Genomic DNA, 22028 nt, shown 5'->3' with positions numbered 1-22028 from the left:
TAATGCGAGTCCTCTAGGGCTTATCAGCAAAAACACCATGATTGATACACAAAATAAAAAATATTCAATTTCATTTTTTTTTCATGAAACAGATTTCCTTATACATTAATCAAAAGTGTCTTTCATGCAGTGTCTTGGAATTTGTGGTAGGGATTGGGACTACCAGGAGATGGTCTTTAAGCTAAGCTCTTTGAAGTCAATTTAATAGTCAACTGTCCATTCTTCAGCAAGGAGGGTTATCTGGTTGAAAGGCAATATGAAAATAGTAAAATTCAAAATTTTAATGGAAAAGGAATTCTGATCTTGGTTATGATAGCAAAAATAAATGAGATTGGTGTAAGTTTCTTCAGAATATAAAGGTGTAAAAAATTTAGTTGTCTTTTTTCTCAAATTTTAGTGAAAGCTGTCATTATGGATAGCTGTTCACTAAATATCTGTCATTTAATGGTTAATAAACTTTGAAGGCAAGTGTGTGTATTGTGTTTCATTCAGATACGTTTTGGTATTTCATAAAAGAAAAGACATTTTATAACTTGTCAACAACAAGCAAATCAACACCTGGCAAGATTGAATGAAAAATTTTCTGCTTTGAATATCCCCCTTTATTCTTAAGTTGCTTGTCATTTATTATAAGCAAAAAAGTGAAAGGAAACGTAATATGTGACCTCATTATATTTGACCTAGTTTTTCTGTCAATGAGTCATTGAAGTCTAGTATTTATATGTTTGTGATAGTCATTCCATTTAAATCTATATTTTTTAAAGGATTTTTAAAGCTGACTATTTTTCTGCTTCAATGAACATTTCAATGAGAAGTATGACAGGGTGCAATTTGTTTCAAGTTACAACCACCTGCATTTGTTTTAATCTTCTGACAAGCAGACTCTTACACAATAAAGTTCTTTCATCGTTTACTACATATATCTTTGTAAAATATTAAATTATGAGTGTATGCTGAGATAGTATATTATTTTTTTAAATTTTGTTTCTTTTTTTTTTCAGAAAATTATAAACACACTAGGAGGAAAGATGGATTCAACCTTAGGAATAACATAGATATCAATTCTTCATTAAATTCCCAAAGTGCACAAACTGTTGTAAATAGTTTACCTGTAAATAAATCATTAAAGTCATCATCGTTTTCATCTTCATCATCACCATCATTCCAATCCTCAAAATCATCACAACACCATCATCGTCAAAAGCGTTCAACGTCATATAAACGCAATGTGGAAGTTATGGTCGCTGCAGACAACAAGATGTTAAAATACCATGGAAACGACCTTGAAAGATACATCTTAACCCTGATGTCAATAGTAAGTATGGCCAAAAAATTTTGCAATGTTGTTTGAAAGCAGCTTGCTAACATTTTTTTTGTTAGAAGGGTAAGAGGTTTAATTAACAAAAGTTCTTAACACAGCTATATATCAAGAATTAAACTGATGTAATGATGCTTGATGGGTATAGTCTTGAGTTAATGGATGAATAATGTTGTCTTCAACCATCCTACTTTGTAGAATTTAATAAGTGCAATTTCTGACCAAGTTAATAAACTGATTTCTGTGCAAAATTGTACCATAGTATTATAGAGAAGACGTAGGGTCCATTCATTGAGATAGAGTACAAGGTATGTGACATACCTCCATGGAAAAAGAGGACCAAGGTGCTAAAAAACACACCTGGAAGATGAATGTAACTCTCTATTCTCATCTTGTGCCCACAAAAGGAGATAAAAGACACTCTGTGTCTTGTTTAGGATATTAATTTTTTACCACAGTGAACCACGGGAAGGATGGATGGTTCAGTCAAAAGGGGAAAGGGGGTGGGGACAAATAGGAGGTTTATGATGACTCCTGTTTAGCCTAAAATCAAGTAACCTCATTTCAGACCAAACATATAGGCCTTAGAATGTGCTAAAAACCATGCTCTTGCATGTTTTAATGCATTTTGTAGCTCAGAGATAATTGTGGAAAAATACAGAATATATACATGTATATGCCTTTAGGGATTTTATAGAAAGTGTTCCTATTCTTGACACTTTTCATCAATTGCACACCCAGGTTTTAATTACAGAACAACTACAATTATGCAATGGTAAAGACCAGTCTGGAGAGTGGAGTATTTAATTATATGATTAAAATACAATTTGTCTAATGAAGTGATTCATGAAATACTGCAACTGCCCTGAATGGGTGGGATAGAATGCTTGGCAGGTTAAAGGGTTTTGCAGACAGGTGTACAGACAGTATGAAATCACCATGTCTTACATGGGAGACAGGGGGATGTTGACAATAGGGGCCAAAAGCCAAAGGAAATAAATTATTATTACATGTTCTGAAGAAATGCCAGGGCATGAAATAAGTCCCCTTTTGCCTGCCTAGATCTGCTGTTTCACAACATGCATATATTCATAGAAACTTGTGTTTTGTAATTTTTAAATATAGATGTTGACAACTTTATGATTTTTTCTCTGTAGGTTGCCAGTATATACAGAGATGCCTCAATAAGCAATTTCATCAATATTGTGGTAGTGAAAATCGCAGTCTTCCGATCAGAACAGGTAAGTGAAGTGGTCATCACCCCACACTCTGGTGTGGATCAAGGCCTCCAGACAGGCAGTCAATTCTACAGGGATGATACAATTTATCTACAGTGTAGTGTGTTATTATTTTAATCCTTCATGCTCCATATTATATATCACATTGTGCAAATGTTGCCACCCAAACGAGCTGTCTGCTTAGGATCAGGTTATAGGAAGAAGGGGGTAAATGAAGATAATTTCTGAAAATACATCTTGATAATCTAGCTCTGATCTGAATCTTGTCGGAGTTTAGTGGGTCATTGGGCTGAGGCCAGGCTATGGCAGCAATAATGTATACATGTTCTTAACATTCACAGCTAAATAAATAGCAGATTAACTTTTCTGAAGAAGAAGAAGAAGAAAAAAACTTTTCAATAGAAACAGGGGAAATAGTACCGGTAATTCTTCTGTCTGTTTTCAGAGAAAGGATTCCATTGTTAAGAATCCCAGTAATACTCTCTTTGCAGTGATTTTTAAGGATTGATTATGAGTTAAAAAAATTTTAAGTCGTAGTTGAGGAGTGAACTTTTTTCACCTACAACACAGTATGACAAGAGCTGATAAAATTACTAAATAAAATCAACATTTATTTGTCCAAAGCTATTAAATATTCCTCACCGTCTTAATAAAAAATTTAAACAGACAGTTTCCCAGAATAGAATCTTGATTACTCGGAAGTAAGTCTATAATCCTCGGACCCACATGTATGATTTTTCCGTACATCTAGTGTTTCTTCTGTACATCCAATCACGGATCCATTCAGGTGTGTTGTTGCACCTGGGTGGTATCCAGTAATCCCACTCACACGGTGACCTTTGGTCATCTCTTGGTAGAAGCGTTACTCAACAACTCTATAAGCTTATCTGCAGGAGGGGTTTATATTTTAAAGCAAAAAATACACTACGTGGTCAATTGATAAAGCATTAAATAATAAATGTGCTTTTTTTCATGAGATGTGAAAACTGTCTGGAAAACTACCATATTAAACTTCATTTATAAGCTGTATACGTGTACCATCTCAAAAATGTAAGGTAGTCATGTAATTTGTTCAGTGGTTTAAGATTTTGGAGTGGATTTTGTTAAGTACACAAAGCGATTTTGTAGTGGCATTGTACAGAACAGTGTCTTGACACTTGTTTTCAGCACTTGCAGTTGTATTACTCGTCTTAATGCATTGTAATTTCCTTTGAGGGGATTTTTGAAACCACCAAATCAAGTGCTTTATCTGTTGGTGTGAAAAAACTGACCTCAAAACACCCCTGAAGCACAAGAAATATTTTGCAGCTTTAGCAGGATTAGCTATTTGGTGAATTACCTACATGTACATGTCCTATTAGTTCCCAGTGAAAGGCTTGTTTTCTATATGAGGACAGTTTTATGGTTCTTGGACTAAGAAAGGAATGATCTATGTAAGTCTGTGTGGTCCAGAGGTTTCTGGGCCTTTTGATCTTTTCACTGTGGTTACATACCCCAACAATGCTAGGGATGGTTATTAGCTATATATAAGGTACAACACAGTACTGTGCCCATTTAACAATGAAAAATGATGACAATTTTTCTCATAGCTAGTGGTAAGTTTAGTACATATGAGCATAAATAACGCTTTTGTATTAAAAAAAAAAAGGAGATTGCGATAAGACTCAAGTATAGGTCATGATGCGTAATAATAATACATACCTAATAGAAAATTAGTTGAGGCATTTAGAAATAAGTATTTTATTGTTATACAACAAAAGTGATTTGTTTGGGGTAAAAGTTGAATTATGAACAAATCATTTAACACATCCTTCTCAAGAAATTTGATTTATTTAAACAATGCCTAAGTATGATGACTAAAATATAATTTAAATATCAAACAGCAATATCCCCCTGGGAATTTTTTATCCCAGACATATACTATTGTACAATTCACATACATAAACAAATAAAACAATGTTACAAGCTGTCAAATTATTGCCTTCAGATCAGGTGTAAGTAATTCATGAATGGAATGCAGGTTACCTACCTGTTTATGAACAATAAATTAAAAACCTTTCACATAGGTATTATAGGGCGTTTCAAGGAGGCCAACAGCTTTATTGATTTGGATAACTGTAGAAATGCTGGTCTTTTGTTTTGGTCCATTTGTGGTGTATAAAGGGTAACATTCAGCCCAGATTTGAAATCTAATGGGCGGTGGTAATGTAAGAGGTTCAAAGCTGCTAACATTAATGAATGACCTCTTGGGAAATGGATATTTTCTTAGAGGGGAAAAATATTTGCTGACGAAGTTAAAAGAGACAAAATTTCATAAGATCAATAGAGTTTTGAAATATTTTCATGCAATGTGTATTGTATAGATTATAAACCTTCTTTCCAAAATTATTGCAGATCAGCTGAAATTTTTCTTTCAAAAATGTTTTTATGAGTAAAAAAAATGTTCAGAAAAGTTGTGCCAACATTTAAGTTTGTAACATTGCCCATGCAATGAATATAATAAAGGACACCAATATGGTTAAGTCCGACACACAGGATAGTCCAAAATACTTTTGGCTAGACATACAAACTCCTTGAAGTGAACAGAAACTTAATCAACAGTGATGGTGATCATGCTATTACTTGAACAAAAAGACCTTGCGGAGAAGAAAAAAAATCTTGCAGGAGACACCTGATTTTATGAATCATTTTGATCACAGGGAGTTGTTTGACTGAAGTTTAGAAAAAATGCGAAGGTTGTCTTGATCTGTTGTTCTTTGCTAATCCTACCATACCATTGATTTCTCCAGTAGAGAGTTATATAATACACTTGCTTGTAGACTAGGGGTCAACTTAAAGAGTCTTCCATTGCACAGATTGCATTGCAGGTATAAAGCTTGGGACTGATTTAGTGGATTATCAGGACTTAGATCATTGTAAAATCAAAAGCATTTTTTACTACTGAAACACCTGAACATTTTTCTTCAGAAACCACCTCTCAAGCTTCTTGGATCAGGGATCATAGACTTCACTTTAAATTTAGCAAAAAAAAGAACAGTTTAAGAATGTGGACATTGTATGAAAGCGAGAAGCAGGCATCTGGGGAAGATTGACGTGACTGTTGGCCCATATGTCTCCCGACTCAGACAAATAAAAAGGATGTCGTTACCAGCTATCAACAGGTGTCAGTGATAGGTTAAGGCACACTAAGCCCTTGCTGACTGATGCTGGGATATTAGCTTCAGAGTTGTTACCTTTATCTAGTCAATTTACCTGTCCTTTTAACTTTCAGTGGTCAATTTACCTGTAGTTTCCTGCAAAAAGGGATCAATTGGTGCTATCCTGCTGCTGTAGGAAGTGTTGAATATCAGCTTTTTATCTCTCAGAGGGTGTTGAGTTTGTACAATATTTGTGACTATTGTCAGTAGAAGGTTCTGAGGTGATGTCATTTCCTTTAATGATTGACGTTTGTTGTTAAAAACCACCTTGTCTCTTTGGAACCTGGGTGAATGGGGCAGAAAATATTAGATTTCTTGTGTAACCTTACCTTTTGTATGACATCTCACAGTTCAACAAGATTAAACTAAATTTCGTGGCTGGTGGTTTGGTACCTTAATAAAAATGGTTTTACAAGAGTCTCATGAGCCAGAGATGCAACTGAACTACACGAATTTTACTTGCCGATCCTGAAGTTTGGTGTATTTGAGATATTATCTGTCAGACAGAAATTTATAGTTTAAAATGAATGTAACATATAGAGTCTTGTTTTAAATCGGTGAAACTTAAAGATTTGAGTGTAGTTGAAAAACCCTAGATTATATTGCAGTGTTTTGTCAATATATGAACTATTCATTAATTCTGTAAGTATTTTGCTCCCATGAAGAATCGATGGGGGGCTGGAGCTATCACATTTTTTTTGTGTTTGTTTCTTAGAATATCAATCTGCTTTGCACTTGTTTTGATGGATGTGGTACAGTTTTATGCGAGTTGGAAAGTGTATAGATTTGTGTTTTATCTTAAACTGTTAAAAGATTGGGTTTTTTTTTGTCTCTCTGCTCTCTCAGGAAGACTTTGTGCATATATCAATTGTTTTCATTTTGGCTGACAGTGGATGAAAGAACTACAAGATTTTAAAAGGGCCAAAAAGTGTTTCTATCCTTAGGAATCATTAATATCCTTTAGCATGCAGTTTGTTTGAATTTAATATTAAGGTATTATCTTACAGGTCAAGACTAAATATGAATGAATCATGAATAAAACCTTTATATAATTATATATATATATATATTTATTTATATAAAGTATTGACAGTTACCTCTTTGTGAAGCATGGTTACCTGAGTAAAGAAAAAAAAGATGAAACATGAATGTGTGAAGTCTGTAGGGATTATCATAATTATTTCAAAACACAAGTTGTAATGGTGCTTAGACATGCTAACAACAGAGAAAGTTACCTTTCCCCATGGTACCAGGGCACTCCAGATAGCGATAGCATCACAGCCAGGGTCACTTGTGAGTTTGATGTAATACCCATTTACTGTTGTAATCTTAAGATGCCCTTTTTATCTGTTCATTCATCATTTCAAGCTTCCCAGGTGAAGAATATACCTTGCTATATATTTTGTTATTGAGGATTTGAATTTCATATTCAATTTGCTGGAGGTTGAAATTGGAGTCCAATTAAAGTGGCTCCAAACAAGAGAATTTTGTCCGCACTGAATTTTCAGGGTGATAAGAATGTTTGATATTGGATGCATAAATAAATTGGAAACTACTTATTTTTCCCGTAAACACCAACAATGCAAATCAACTCCAAAATTTACGCCAGAAAAGAGAAGGGCAGCGTGAAGATGAAAGACGCAAGAGTTTTTTGGGGGGTTTAATTTATGGGGGTGAAAATCCGATAGAATACCGAGAAGCTTAAAAAAATATCTTGTAACCTTTAGTATTGTTTTGTGAATGAATCGAGTCGAACAGGTCAAAAATCAGTCTAGCAACACGCAATAGGTGCGTAGAAGAAGCAGGTTAACGGCCGATTACAGAGAGCATGTATATGCTTTATCAAGGATCAAAACTCCATAATAATAAACACCTTAATGCTTTTATAAAAAAACATATATTATACATTAGGTAAGGTAATTGAAATTGATAAAAGTTCTTGTGATTAATTAACCTTATGAATTTTAAATACCCCAAATTGTTGTTTATGAATATAAACCATCGTTTTACTGTTTTAATTAAACTGACTTTTACTTTAGGAAATGCATAGTACAGTGAAGGGTTACTCTGTATGAACTCGGAATCCAACGTCCTTCAAACAACGCAAAATAATTACCTTAACAAAAAATTCTACACAGATCCCAAGTCTTTGGCGATATTAAGACTCTTTTTGTTTAACTGGATAATAAGTACTTGTTATTAGATTCTGTAGATTTTTATGGCATTAGGGATGATAAAAGCACTTGAGTGTGATTAGGTTTGGTGATACTGCTGTTTGAGGTCCATTTATATCTGGTGAGTGGAATCAATAATCGATTAACCCCCCCTTAATCTCATGTCAAGAAAATCCACTTAAGCTCATCCAAATTTTGTCACCTTTCGTTGTTGACCAACCACTCACAGAGTCAGTTATTTTTACTTGGTTATCAGGTAATATAATTTGGAGGTGATTAGGCTAAAGAAAAATTCCTAATGAAAAACCCTAGCTTTGTTAAACAGTAAGGAGTTTTCTTTTGAAAAGTAGGTAGAGTCTTAAATTAGGAATATATGAAATTCATATTTTTAAAAATCTTTCAAACTCATTGCCATGGATGAATTTGACTCTCAGATGGAGATCACCTTTGGTTTATACATATACATACCAATTCTTGACCAGGTCACGACCTTTCAAGGTACCACAGGATTGTCCTGAACAGTGTAGAGACCATTGTGTCCTTTATGCAGGCTTTGGTAGCACTTGCTGCTCTGGCCTTAGGACTCTAGGGGTGGATGCAGATTAAAGGTTGACCCATAAAAACCAAACCTAGTACCTGGCACAGGCAGACATCATTAAGTACTAAGTATTCAACAGAACGTGGAGTTTTACCCGCTTCAGGATCTTTTTTTTTTCATTTTTATTTTTTTGTTGGGACGTCCATCCTTAATCCTCTCCAGCTGCTCTACTAATGTTTGTATTTATGGTTTATTTTTTGGTTTATGTTCTTAAATTGGGAGGCCTATATGGTCTATAAAATGCTACCTGCCCATGCTTTGCTTTTTAGATGACGTATCAAGTGGAATTATTTCAAGTACATATAATTTTAATGTTTCTAATGTTGGTTAACTTATAAGGGTGAAAGTGGTCTATAAACTGCAAATTGTTCACAAACTTTGCATATGAATTCATTAATAATTGCTTTGAAATCATACATGGGCAAATGCTGCAAAGTTTTAGTATCTTTGGCTTTACACAAAATTTTTTTAAAGTAACCTTAATCTAAAACTTTGAAATTATTACAAAACATTTAAATTACAAAGAGCTATTTGCCATTTTAACATGGAGAAATGGAGAAAGGGTTACCAGGCTGTAAAATTCTGCATCATGATGATATATATATCACAACTAAAGCATTTGTTTGATGTGCATATTTTACAGTCATGCCTCGTCATTAGCTAGATTGCTTAGTGTCTGGAAGACTCTCACCTACCATCAATACAAACATTTTCCCAGCATTCCTCTGGTTCATGTAGATTACGGAAGAAAAAGACATGCCTTGCATGATGATAATGAGAATGAAAGTAAATGCAGTCACTGCAAGCCCATCGATATGATGTAAACAACAACAATAGTTGTTTTAGCATGCTGAGTCAGCAAACAACTGCAACAACATTGCACCACCCAAGAAAAACCACAACATGACCAATTTTCCCCTACTCCTCCCCTTTTTTCAGCAGTTTCAGAAGTATTGACTCTTGATATACCAGAAGTATTTACGTGAATAAAACCACAACTGTGAGATTGTGATCTTGGTGGAGAGTTTTCACAATTTCAAAATATTTTTTAAGGGAATAGATTGACGCAGATGATAGGTTTTAAGTTTGAGATGGTTTATTTGACTTTTTAAAGTGACAGCTAAATTGTTGACGCTCCCCGATTTTTGTCATTTGTGATGACGAAAATATCTATAGTTTATTGTCCAATCAATCATATTTATTGAAGCTGCTTTGGTTCTGAATATAAAATTATAGGCCACACGTGTACCTAGATATTTTAAATAGGTTATGGAAGTACTCTTTTTATATAAAATCATATGGTTTATGATCAAACGAACATTGACTGACATACAACATGACATTGGTAGATAATTTTAGTGAAGAAAATGAGGATAAAGTTTATTTTTGACACCAGAATTCACCTTATCTTGTAGCTATCAGATTTTTAATGTTTATATTACTTGATCTATTAGATCTTTTGCAATTGTTGTTGACACAGTTTTCTTTTATTCTTTTGAACAGGATGGACCACGCGTAACATCCAATTCGGCTGAGTCTCTCAAAGATTTCTGCACCTGGCAGTATGTTACCAACCCCACAGACGATAATGATCCCGACCACTATGACACGGCTGTTCTCTTAACAAGGTAAAGGGTCAGAACAATATACTATGCCAAATAGTACTACGCTGTATTACTTGCCAAAGTTGGTGTAGCTATGTTGCAGCCTGATTTCTGATCAAGTGCTGTATAAACATATAAAACATGTTATTCACTATAAAGATAGTTAGTACAGACATGTTCTACATGTGCAAGACCAGCAGTATTTTTGCCATGTTAATAGTTATATTAAATCCTGATCCTAATTAAACATGAGGAATTAATATCTGCAAGAAGCAACCCTCGCAGATTTTAAAATCTTGCTTTAATTTTCAGACAGTTTTGAACTATAGGAAATTATTACAAAAAAATGGTGCTTGCGATTTTATATTCCAGCGAATTGATACAAAACAGTAGAATCATGGAAATAAGTACTCGTGTAAAATAAGGAATTTACAGTATGCTGCAATATCAAGAATATCAAATTCGTTATAATTTGCTCAGTCACCATTTGGCTTTGGGGGTAACAAGCACATTCGTAAAGTTGTAACAAAAACTCATTGAAAATTAATATGGAAGTACTAGAAAGTGAATTATTTAATGAAAGATTATTAACATTCCTAAGAAGAGCATTATAGATGTTGGATGTTTTGCTCTCCTGTCAACTCACCTGTTCAGACATTGTACAATTGGCAAACTCTCCTTTGAGAACAGTGCCTCTGTTATGTAGCGCTGCAGAATTATTAAAGAAAATACAAGAGGCCGCATTGTATTCATTGTAAATATCAACCCTAAATGAGTTTATCTCCATGAACTTCAAACCATGTCAAATTAAGATTCCTGTAGAAAAATGTATCCGTTAATCTGTTTAACAGACAGATAGAAATCTGCAGGGATATGGCCCCTCTGTATTTTTTTAATTACATTGTAGAATGGGATCAGAGATTTTGTTCTTTGAGTTGGTCTGCTCCCAACTGCATCAAAGAAAGTGATAAAGACAAGTAAACTTGGTGTGTGCTTTCTGCCCCGGATTAGCAGTTGAATTCCATACTGATCAAGACATTTTTTTCCAAACTCTCCATCATAAAAAAACAAATCAAACCTGCTTTTCTTGTGTAAACCTCCTTTGAATTTTGGCTATAACCAGTTTAAATAATGTAGAAAAATTCCTGTCAAATTCTTTGTTTTATTTTTTAAATGAGGGTAGACAGGTGGTCATGTACTGAAGCTTAATCCAAGGCAACTGGTTCATGGGACTAGACAACTCAACCCAGATTATCTAATTAAGAATCCATTTAGTATTTTTGAGGATGCAAATCTTACCTTCTCTGATCTTTTAAAGATAAAGATTGATGCAGTCGGGTTAGGTAAAAATTGTACCGATACTTGGTTAGGTTGCAAAGTGTTAAAAAGCAACCTTGCTCTGTGAAGTAATTTTGAACAGGCTAAGATACATTTGTAATCGAAAAAGTGTTTTGAAATATAGGTTATTCATAACTAGGATGTTGTACTCACTTGAATCTTCTTTGTTTGCACATCAGAGTGCAACAAGTATCTCAAGTGCCTTTTCTAAGGTTACTGGAAAAGCATGCTCTTTGCTGATATTTTGAGAGATTAATTAAAATGTGCCAACACCAAATCCAATCTGGCTCAAATTATGTAGAAAATGAAGTGCACTTCATTACCTGATGTAAAATGGCACCTTTGCTGAATTTCAAAGCTACAAGTTCATTAATCTATGAGTTGTGTAATCATTTCATCACATTGGAAAGGGATAGGGGAGTGTTTTCATTTTAGGAACAGGGAGGTATATTTGGACATCAATTAATTCTTATAGTAACAGAAGTGTGATAAGGTGCTATGCAGTTACTAGGGCCATAGCTTACCAGCAGAAGATTTATGAATTCCGAGTGCTTATATGATTGGCAACTTGCTACACTATGTACATCGAGGTGTTCATATGATTGGAAAAATCACTTAGCATGCATTTACATGCACTATATGATGTGTACAAAGCCATCTCAATACATGGAGTCATTTCGACATTAACATATAATGCTGAAGAATTTTCAAGCAAATAATTTTTTCAGGGGGTGGAGAGTTAATAGCATTGGCTTCTAGTTGCTCAGCACTGTTCTACTGTATGTATATTTAATCTATTGGTTGTATAAGCAATCTAAAACAGATCTATACGGTCAGATGCCTTTGCTAGAAGCTCAACAGGATGTTCTGTAAATCGGAGGAAAGGAAGTCGGTTTTCATAAATTAACCTCTAAAACAATACGCTGTTACTCTCTGGAGTTTTTATGACATTGAGGAGATCTTTGTAGTCTTGGCAAACAGGTGGTTGTTAAGATGTTGATTTAGCCACAGATAGTGGAGAAAGCTCATAGCACTCTTGCAAGAAGCAGGGGGAGCTGGTTTGGACAGAATTTCATGTTTGGAAGAAAAGATCTCTCTTCATTATTATTTTCAAAGTTAAAGTTTGTTAAGGTTGAAAGTAAGTTGACTAGTTACAAAGGGATACTGAATATTGCACATCATACATGTAATATATCCATTTTGTATTTGTACTTCGACTTCAGTGTTACTTATAATGCATGTAGCTGCAGGTGTAGTGAACATCTTAAAATGATTGGTTGATCTATGAATACATCTCCTTACAAATGTTACAACTTGCTGGTGACTTGCTTTGAACTAACGATGCAAAATACTGAGAGATGAACATTTAGCTTAAAGCATATTGTTAGCATTGTAATCTGTTGTGTATAGTTTGATGAAAAAAATTGATTTCTTAAGAGTGCACGCTTGATTATCTTAGCAAAACAGCAACAAGCTATAGGCTACAGTGGTCAATATCTGGGTGTCTGCAATGGGGTAGGAATGAGGGGGTCCTTTTACACCTGTTTAGTGAGGCTTAATCGGCCTGAATGGAGGCAGCACCCTGTAAGATATTGGGGTTACTATGACACAGTTCCTACTGGATGGGTACTTTGATTTTATTGCTTGATTTATTTCTCTATCTCCTCATGTAATTGAGCAGATATTAGGTGCAAGTTTATTTCCTTTAGCCTGCTAATGACACAATGCCAGTTTTATTTGTATCTAAATAACTGGAAGGAAAATTGGTTATAAATTTCTCCATTTCATTTACAGTATTTAAGGTTTAGCAGGCTTGTGCTAATTCAAAGGTCCAGCTGACAATTTGACCAATTATTACAATGGGTCAAACATAATGATCCAATCCTATGTAAATCAATTTTAGAGATTTTTTATTGCATTCTTAATGAGGTTTTATGCAAGATTATATTGACAAAAGAGTTAAGTTGGTGGTGAATTATTTTCATTCTATCATAAAACATTTATATTGAATGTGGTTATATGAGTCAGCCTTAATACACATATATATATATATTTCACCATTTCACCTCAGAATGACAAGAAAATCCTAAATACCACTAAATAAGGCTTTTTTGATCTTCAAACAATTAAATATCAATAAAGAACATCATGATGAAAGTGAATCTATTATGTGTAGACATTTATTATCACTGTGGGTCATACATAATAAAACCGGATCTTGAGGTTGACATTTAGCACTAAGGGTCACAAATTTGGTGATTTTGTTTAATACAATGTTTTGACATTAGTGGACTATATAGGGCCTGAATTTGTTTGCCTATTTACTGCTGTACTGTATGATAAGCTGCACATACTGGTGATAAATTATTTTAACACTATTCTGACATCTGCAGATGAAACATGAGAGATAAATTGAAGCAAAAGCACTGTTTGTTTTATTTGGTCCCATAAGTCTTCATATAGCAGTAGTTATTTAGATTTATATATCCTATTCATTAAATCTGATAAAGATTATGATATGCACTGACGTTGACTAAATTTTCAATACTCTTTTTGCCTCAATTAACATTTTTATTACAATACAGTAATGTATCATTTATGTGGCTGTTTCTTAAATTATATCCCAGAAGGAAAGGTTATATGGAACTGGTTCTCGGTTAGAATGTTAAACTTACTACTACGTCTTGTATTTATGATAAGGTTTCACTTTCCGCCAATAACAAAACGTAAGAAATTGTAGGATTATGTGTGGGCAATTTGAGGACAGTAAATTTAATTGGTAAGCTAGGATGTAATTAAAGATGCTTCGAAGTGTGTCAGTGAACTTTTTATGTTGGAGTCTGAAAAGGAACATTTGCAAAGTAGTTGTGCGGTAAATCCCCATGAGAGGAAAACTTCAGATAAATGGTGAATTTTGCAAGATAATCATCATCTTTGTCAACTTTAATCTCTAGATAAATGTTGAAGGATTAAAATGTTGTGATGTCAAGGATAATTATGTCTTAATGCATATGGATATATGCTTCTCAATGTATATCAGAAATGGGGGGGTTTATGGTAATGGAAATGGTGAACGAAATTTGTAAGCAAGGATTGCCTGAACATACAATTCTTATAAGAGATCAACTGATATTTAGCAAAGGAATATATATAATGTTGACCCCTGATATTCTTTTCCCAAATGCAAGGGAGATAAGTGACTCATCATTTTGCTGTTTTGTAAGTTTTGCATCAAGGGTTTGGTATTCTTGAGGTTTCTTTCTAAGCATGTAGTTTATCTTTCAAATTCTTTCATTTTTGAGCCCCTTCCAATCCTCAAATCTTTTTTCTAAGACGTTATGTTTTGGTTTAGATGGATTAACATATATTTGCATACCTCAAAAATTTGACAGCCCCTTAAACCTTATGATCCTGTGGAGTTCTGTGGTTACCTAATGTGTTGCTCAGGTTGCTCTATAGATAGACAATGATCTCAGCATGAAAATTGTGACTCAATCGAGAACATTTACCAGAATTATGTTTGTATATATGTAGACCAGTTCCTAATTAACTAAAAAATTGTTTCAAACAACAAGAATTGACAACAGGTGCACTTTATATTAATAGAAAGGTGTGCAGTTTTTGATGATGATCATGAAATGCAAAATGGCAAAAGTTTTCAAGATGTTGCAATCATTTATAACTAATGCTCAAGATGTTTTTGCTCAAGAGGGGTATAAAAAGGTTATCTTTGTGTGGAAATCTAGTGTGAAAAGAGGCATATGATTGAGATATGAATATCGAGTGTCCATCTCTGGAATCCATCACCATGGCTTTTCTTCAGGATCTACTTTTTTAACAGTAAAAACTCGGCTGTTGCCCAATCGGTCACTCTCCTGTTAAAACATCCCCTCTTCTTCTGACGTAAAGTCTTGGCAACTAAAGTCAGACCAATGCGTTGGGGGGCTACTGATGACAGATAGACCAAATACCTGACCCGAGCTACCACCATTAGGGAGTTTTAAGAATTGGCTCCAAGATTTTATTTTACATCATACCTCCATCATCAAGAGCAAAAAAACTTATAAAAGTCTTGTTGATTTTCACGCTTTGTGTGTTGGGTGAGTGATGTATTAGGAGGTTATAGTGCTCGTCATCTGGTCATTCACTTGGGCTTTATGTATAAATAATGATCAGCTGTGTTTTCATAAACATCTGGGGGTTGATTTTCTCTCAAGTTTGTCACGCAAAAATGTGGTAATAAGATTTGTCACATACAAAGTTACAAGCCACAGAATATCCATGAAATACATCATTCAATCTTTGTTTACAAAAATACACTAGTAAAGTTTTGTATGTAAAGTTAATTACTATGTCTCTTGCAGTTGATCTAAGATTAAATTAGAATATAAAAAAAATCCACAGTTTTAGTATTCTGTAGTAAAATCTTACAAGTCATGATAGCAAAAGTATGCTACAGATTTTATCAAAATTTTGAGTGTGAAACATAAACAGCCTAGAGAATAGCATTGTTCAGGGTTCTTGTTTACTTGTGATTGTGTTTTGTCACCTGGTTTCTTGAATTTGATGTTTTATGATAAATGGAAAGTTAAAATATTTCTCAGGAGTCATTGTTATGATAAGCCATTGGAACATGAGTGAATTGTATTGGTTGGTCTGACATTGGTTAAGATGATATGGAAAAGATTATATGAGGACATAACTTGTTTTTCTTTGCAGATATCAATGGTTTTTAGAAGTTATAGTTTGTATGCCATCTGATTGACATATATCTTACAGAAATGCAAATGCAGTCAAACCTTGTTGTTATCTTGAACTCTTTGGGGACTGTGAGAACACTTACAACATTTGAGGTCATGAGGTAAAAAATCTAAAAGAAAAAGCTGTTGAGACTTTAAAAGGACTTTGACATATCCATGGTATTTGAGATACATTGTATTGGTGATCAAGAAACTGAAATTCATCTGTTTATTTTTGTTTTCCATGTCCAAATCAATGTAAGCATCAGTTTTCACTTAGTGTACATGTCCCTCACTGCATAAATTTGTACAGAGGGCTACAGTAAGGTCTTGGACCCACCCTTCTTGGTGACAACTGCTGCTACCAATTACACTGGATACAATAACATGGCTGCCGTTTGTTTTCCCATTTGAGAATGGTGTTGGTAGTGATGGAGGTTAATTAACCCAAGAGATTTATTAAAAGAAGATGGTGTGGAGAAAAGATAAATCCGACGGGCTAATCACATGACTACAGACATGATTGGTGAGATTTATGGTCATAAATGTGTTCTTTCAAGAGCCAGCAAAGGACAATGTCCTGTCTTTCTTTAATTGCCAATGCAGCTGAACCGTATCAATATCATATTAAACTTAGCCTACATGTTTTTTGGATGAAGTAATGGCTATAAAAACAGAGGGGTCAATATTTCTGATGGAGAGTTACTTTGTATGCATTAGGATCTACAAGTTATCATGAAAACTCATCAGAGAGAAGTGAATGGACCAAGTGCTAGCATTAAATAATTGTCTGGAACAATCTCTTGACTTTGCACAAGAAATCAAAAGCAACCAGAGCTTTTCTTCAGACTTGTTTCTGGCTTCAGCAGGGTGATCCTTTGCAGTAACCTTGATGGATGTCTTCTCAAAGGGTTCATCTTTTTTGCCGGCCATTGGCTCGAGCTGAGGGTAGCGCTCGGAGGACGTGGGTGGCATAGTGCCATGTGTGACTTGACTGGGTGATTAGAGTGATGGTCCAACACCTCTGTACGTCTGCCCTGACCACTGGTCATTCATCAGGGCCGAGGAGAAGACCAGTATACACTAACAGTGCATTCATCATGGGTCTAGGTCCCAGCTCTCCCCTGTTGTATTGTGTGTACAACTTGGGTTTGAAATAAAATTGCATACATACTTTGCATCAAAAGATTGACTGTTGCTTCAAATTGGGGTTCAGATTGGTTTATATTCTTTGTATGGTTGTACCATTAAATCTGAGGTTTCCAAAGAGCTCAAATAAATCATCATCGACCCCATTATGAAGAACTTCATACTCCTATGCAAGAAAGATACTTTTCTTAAAATATCTTCTGCTATTTTAGTAAATTCTTAATCCATGCACAAACCGCAAAATTTTAACAAAGTGCTCCTGAACTTATCATATATGTTCAGGAAAAAGTCTTAATTTTACCTCAAAGGTTGATGTGGCCTTTTATGAACGGTGACGTGTTATAGTATTACTATATGTACTCTTATAAAGTGACAGCTGTTGGAACTTGTAACAATTTTGCGCTGCTTTTAGCTTTAATTGACTTTTAAAGATGATTTATTTCATGTGTTTTAGTACATGCTAGTACACACCTGTATTAAAGTAGCATAGCAGAAATTTAATAGGAATAATGAAATTTGTCAGTGAAAATTTTATTTAGGAATATTTGATGCAATTAATGTATATAATCTGATATTTTTTTCATGTAAATAATATCACAAAAATGTAAAACTGTTATTTAATTTCTATAAACATATTGGAGATTAATTTATTTAATGATTTCTAGTAATTCTAGTGAATGCAGATTTTCTAATGGCAAGCACTTACTATGATACTTCGTACATAAATAATACACAATAGATTTAGCATATGAAGCTTATAGAAAAATTAATATTTGCTTATTCTCTGTTTCAGACACGACATTTGCAGAGCCAGGAACAAATGTGACACACTAGGTGAGTGCCAGATTTTCTGTTTGTTAAAAGTAGAAACATCCAGTGTCCTAATCCATGTTCGGATGTACTTAAAAATCCCTTTATAATGTCAATTCAGGTCTCAAACACACGGGACATTTCAACTTGTCAGAGCAGGCTGTCCTGTCTGAATGAAAACTCCATCAATTTTAGCATGAGTCCTCAATACTGTGAACCCTGTCCGGGGAATTTCTGTCTGTCTCACACCGTCACCTAACAACAGCTAGGTGTCCCAGGAATCAGAACTATTCTTGTACCACTGACTCACTTCCTCTCACACCTGGCTCCTTCAGAAATCTTAAATTTCATGATCTTTCTCTTTTTTCAAAAATTGCTTATGGTACGGATTTTGAGTATTTTTTGCAATCCATTTGCAGATGATTTATCTGGTGCCAAAATTTTGTTAACAATATAAAAGGTGCAGATATTTTGTTTGACATTTTATTACGAAAAATCTTGAGTGAAAATTTCATTGTTGTCAATGTATAGGGATAGAAATATGTCATTCAAATAAATGCAAGGTTAAGGTTTATTTTCAAAGCAGGGTCTAGACTGAGCTTGCTATAATATCAAAATAGCTTTGTTCCTTATTTAATTACGTTAATTACAAGCAGTGAGATCTCGCTGTAATGACTATGATGGATGATGGTGAAATCCAATGATGGTCCATATTTCACAGCCTGATCATGTTAGGTCAAGTTAAGTTCACACTCAGGCCGCTTTCATGCTAATTAATTACTGATAATTATGTCTGGACGAAGAAATGGGCTCTGTGATGTTGAAGAGATTCTTTAGACCTATGGGCTTTATCGGGATCTCTGAAATTAATGAACAGTTTGGAATGGGCTAGCTGGTTTTTTGAAATATTTAGTAGTTTTTTGGTTTGTTTAAGCTGGTTTTTGTAAGAAAGCTTTCTTTTCCAATATGATTGATACTACATTATTAGAATAGGTTAGTATGTGGGAGGTCATAATTGTAGATATACTTAGCGGTAAGGCAAGAGGTAGCAATTAGTGACACCTTTACCCAGTGTCTACCTATCATTAGGACTAGATATTCTAGTTTACTGCTTTACTAGCCTTCATTAAATAGAAAAATATAGATACATTTGTATAGCCAAGACCTTACTTTCAGTATGCATTTAATTGTTTCATCAACTCAGTATATGCTCAAATTTGTGTATGCCCAATATATGCTATTATTATTATCTGAAATGAGAAAATTCATCTAAAATTTTAAAATAACTTCGCTTATTGAAATCAAAACTCAATCCGCAAAAGGTCAGTCCCTTACAAAGTTCCTAATCAGTGAAATCTGGGAACAGTGCTAATTGCTAGGTCCCTTTGATTTCTGCATGTTTCTAAAATTACATGCTAATTACATGCAGAAAACAAAATTACCCCAGCATAACAAAGATACTGGCTCTTTGACACAGATTTGAAGTCACGTAGTTTAGTCATTATGTTATTGTCTGGGTCTGTCGGTGGGGCCCCAAGGCTGAGTTTGACCGTACAGATTGTGCAGCTGAGGGGACTGAATGTCAAGGTCGTCTCAGCTGTCTGGGAATGTAACCATCTTGGAACTTTTAGGCCACCATATAAAAAATGTTTTGGGAGATCCTGCAATATTATGATATATACATCTTGTTTATAGTGAATAAAATCAGTTACTGAAACTTCACCCTTGCTAGACCCTTTAAAGTTAACATTTTTAGTTTTAGGAATTTTGAATTCTTAACTGTGTGGTTTATATCTTGGAATTCTTCATATTATATATTCAGAGACAATTAAAGTATAAGCTTTTAAAGACTATGGGAGATTCGAGTTCATTGATTTGACATTTTACGATGAATTTTAAAAAGAAATGATAAATTGTTATTAATCCCCTCATGTTGAGTCAGATTTATAATTAACCAGGCCTACCACAGTCTGATCTTTAGAAAATTCATACTTTTACAGAAATAAGAATCCTCAGAAAACCTAATTTTTATTCCCTTGAGGGGAAAAATAAATTCCATGGGCTCTAGAGAGGAAATTAAGATGCCTAAAAAGTGAAGTCATGGCAGATTGTCGCAAAGAATAAGTGACGATCCCCTACAATTTTCACCATATCTGGTGAAACAGTAATTTAATGTCAGATTTTGTCAATTATAATAATATTATAAAAGTTTTTTTTTTCATAGAGCTTCCCCCAAAATTAATGATTGCTTATAAATTTCTTGCTAGCAACAGAGGTTAATGAACTGTAGCAGATTTCCACTGCACCAAGGTTGTGATACCAATACACCTTTTCTATAACACATCCCTGTTTTATGAACTTGGTTTATTTTGTAGGACTGGCAGAGCTGGGAACAATGTGTGATGCCAGAAGAAGTTGCTCCATCATCGAAGACAACGGAATCAGTGCTGCCTATACCATTGCTCATGAACTTGGACATGTGTAAGTTGGCCTGCATTGCTGTCTCCTCAACATTACTATTTTCACTGTTTGCACAGATTGTTAAAAAAAGAATTGCCGTGTGGCTGAATTGAGAGGACGTCTTTTTGCCAAACTTTAGAACCTTAGCTGTTCACCTGAATTTATCATTAATCAGACCACTTTGATATAATATATAACTGAAAATTCCACAAAACTGTGTATGACTGAATAAGAAAGAAGTTGAAAATAAAATGTGCTTTTGTTGAAAAAATCATATACAGATAATGAAAAAAACTCAAAACATTGTTTATAAATAAAATTACACCAATCAGTCAAACAGAAGGGCTGCACAGTTGTGCTAAATTGTGGACAGAGAGAGAACAGAAAAAACCCCAGGATCTTAATTGTAAATAATGCATGCTATACATAACTTACAAGCGTAAAAAACATAACACATAAGATAGATGTGATTCATTATGGATTTTCTTTGTAACTTTTTTTTATTTCCTGTCAATTAATTAAGTGTGCTATTAGTGTCTTCATTGTGAGAGTGATTTTGACACATCTTGCCTTAATGAAGTCTGAATAATTGTTATTCTGATACAGCCACTCCACAAAATAGAAGCCATCAATATCCTCCTGTTTATTTATACAACACCTTTGATATCTATAATTTATCGTATGAATATATTTTTCTTTCTATCCCTATTGAGATTTGATCTAAGTAAATGCTGACTGTGCATATTGATATGGTGGGTAGATGTTCATTGATAGAATACGTAATTATGAATGGAGGTTGGGCATTGAATCGGCAGTGCACTCTTGATATGTATTCATACTACTACTGTGTACTTCACTGTGACCTAAATATCATAGATGTGTGGTATCTTGGTGCACAGGTAAAAGATTGGTCATGTCTACTATAGGCCCGTGTGCTGTGTTGAAATAAAGGGTTATAGGGAGCTTCTTCTACCTGTTACAATTTCAACGGCAGGTCATTTTGTTACACAGGTGTGAATAGGCTGACCTAATTCACCATTTCCTGTCCGTATGACAGCAGTTGACCTATGCATGTAACCAGTTTTGGGGGACCGCTTTTGAGGTCATTTAGACAAGTGGGCTTTTTTAAGTGGATGACACTGCCAGCATCGGCTAATATTAATGCATTGAACTTTCATCTTCTGAAATGTGTGGCTAATAGACCAAATGGACTCGGTGTGATTCAGACTTCTCTCATACACACTGTGGTCCAGATTTAGGCGATACGTTAAAGGGATACCCAAGTTATCAGAGCTGTAGTTCCGGAACTCGAGGTCAAGTAATAGTCAAGGACCTGTACAATAGGTGTATGCACATTTCACCGTTCTTAGATTTCTCTTACACAAAGCTAACAGGGAACCTCA

The 22028-nt window shown here is 34.4% G+C and overlaps 1 protein-coding gene across 4 annotated transcripts in view; it reads left to right on the top strand.

The window, feature by feature from the left end:
• Window positions 1-22028, top strand: part of LOC128157864 (A disintegrin and metalloproteinase with thrombospondin motifs 9-like) — a 77829-nt gene that overhangs the window by 20962 nt on the left and 34839 nt on the right. For all 4 annotated transcript variants that reach the window (XR_008239870.1, XM_052820519.1, XM_052820520.1 and 1 more), the window contains 5 exons: window positions 1002-1315; window positions 2476-2559; window positions 10029-10153; window positions 18149-18189; window positions 20541-20646. Coding sequence is in view for 3 of the 4 variants with exons in the window: in XM_052820519.1 (XP_052676479.1) it covers window positions 1002-1315; window positions 2476-2559; window positions 10029-10153; window positions 18149-18189; window positions 20541-20646 (670 nt within the window). In the remaining variant the exon portion in view is untranslated. The remainder of the gene's footprint in view (window positions 1-1001; window positions 1316-2475; window positions 2560-10028; window positions 10154-18148; window positions 18190-20540; window positions 20647-22028) is intronic.

This window comes from Crassostrea angulata, chromosome 8, assembly GCF_025612915.1.
Source record: "Crassostrea angulata isolate pt1a10 chromosome 8, ASM2561291v2, whole genome shotgun sequence".
Taxonomy (NCBI): Eukaryota; Metazoa; Mollusca; class Bivalvia; order Ostreida; family Ostreidae; genus Magallana; species Magallana angulata.
This window is presented reverse-complemented; position numbering and strand designations above follow the sequence as displayed.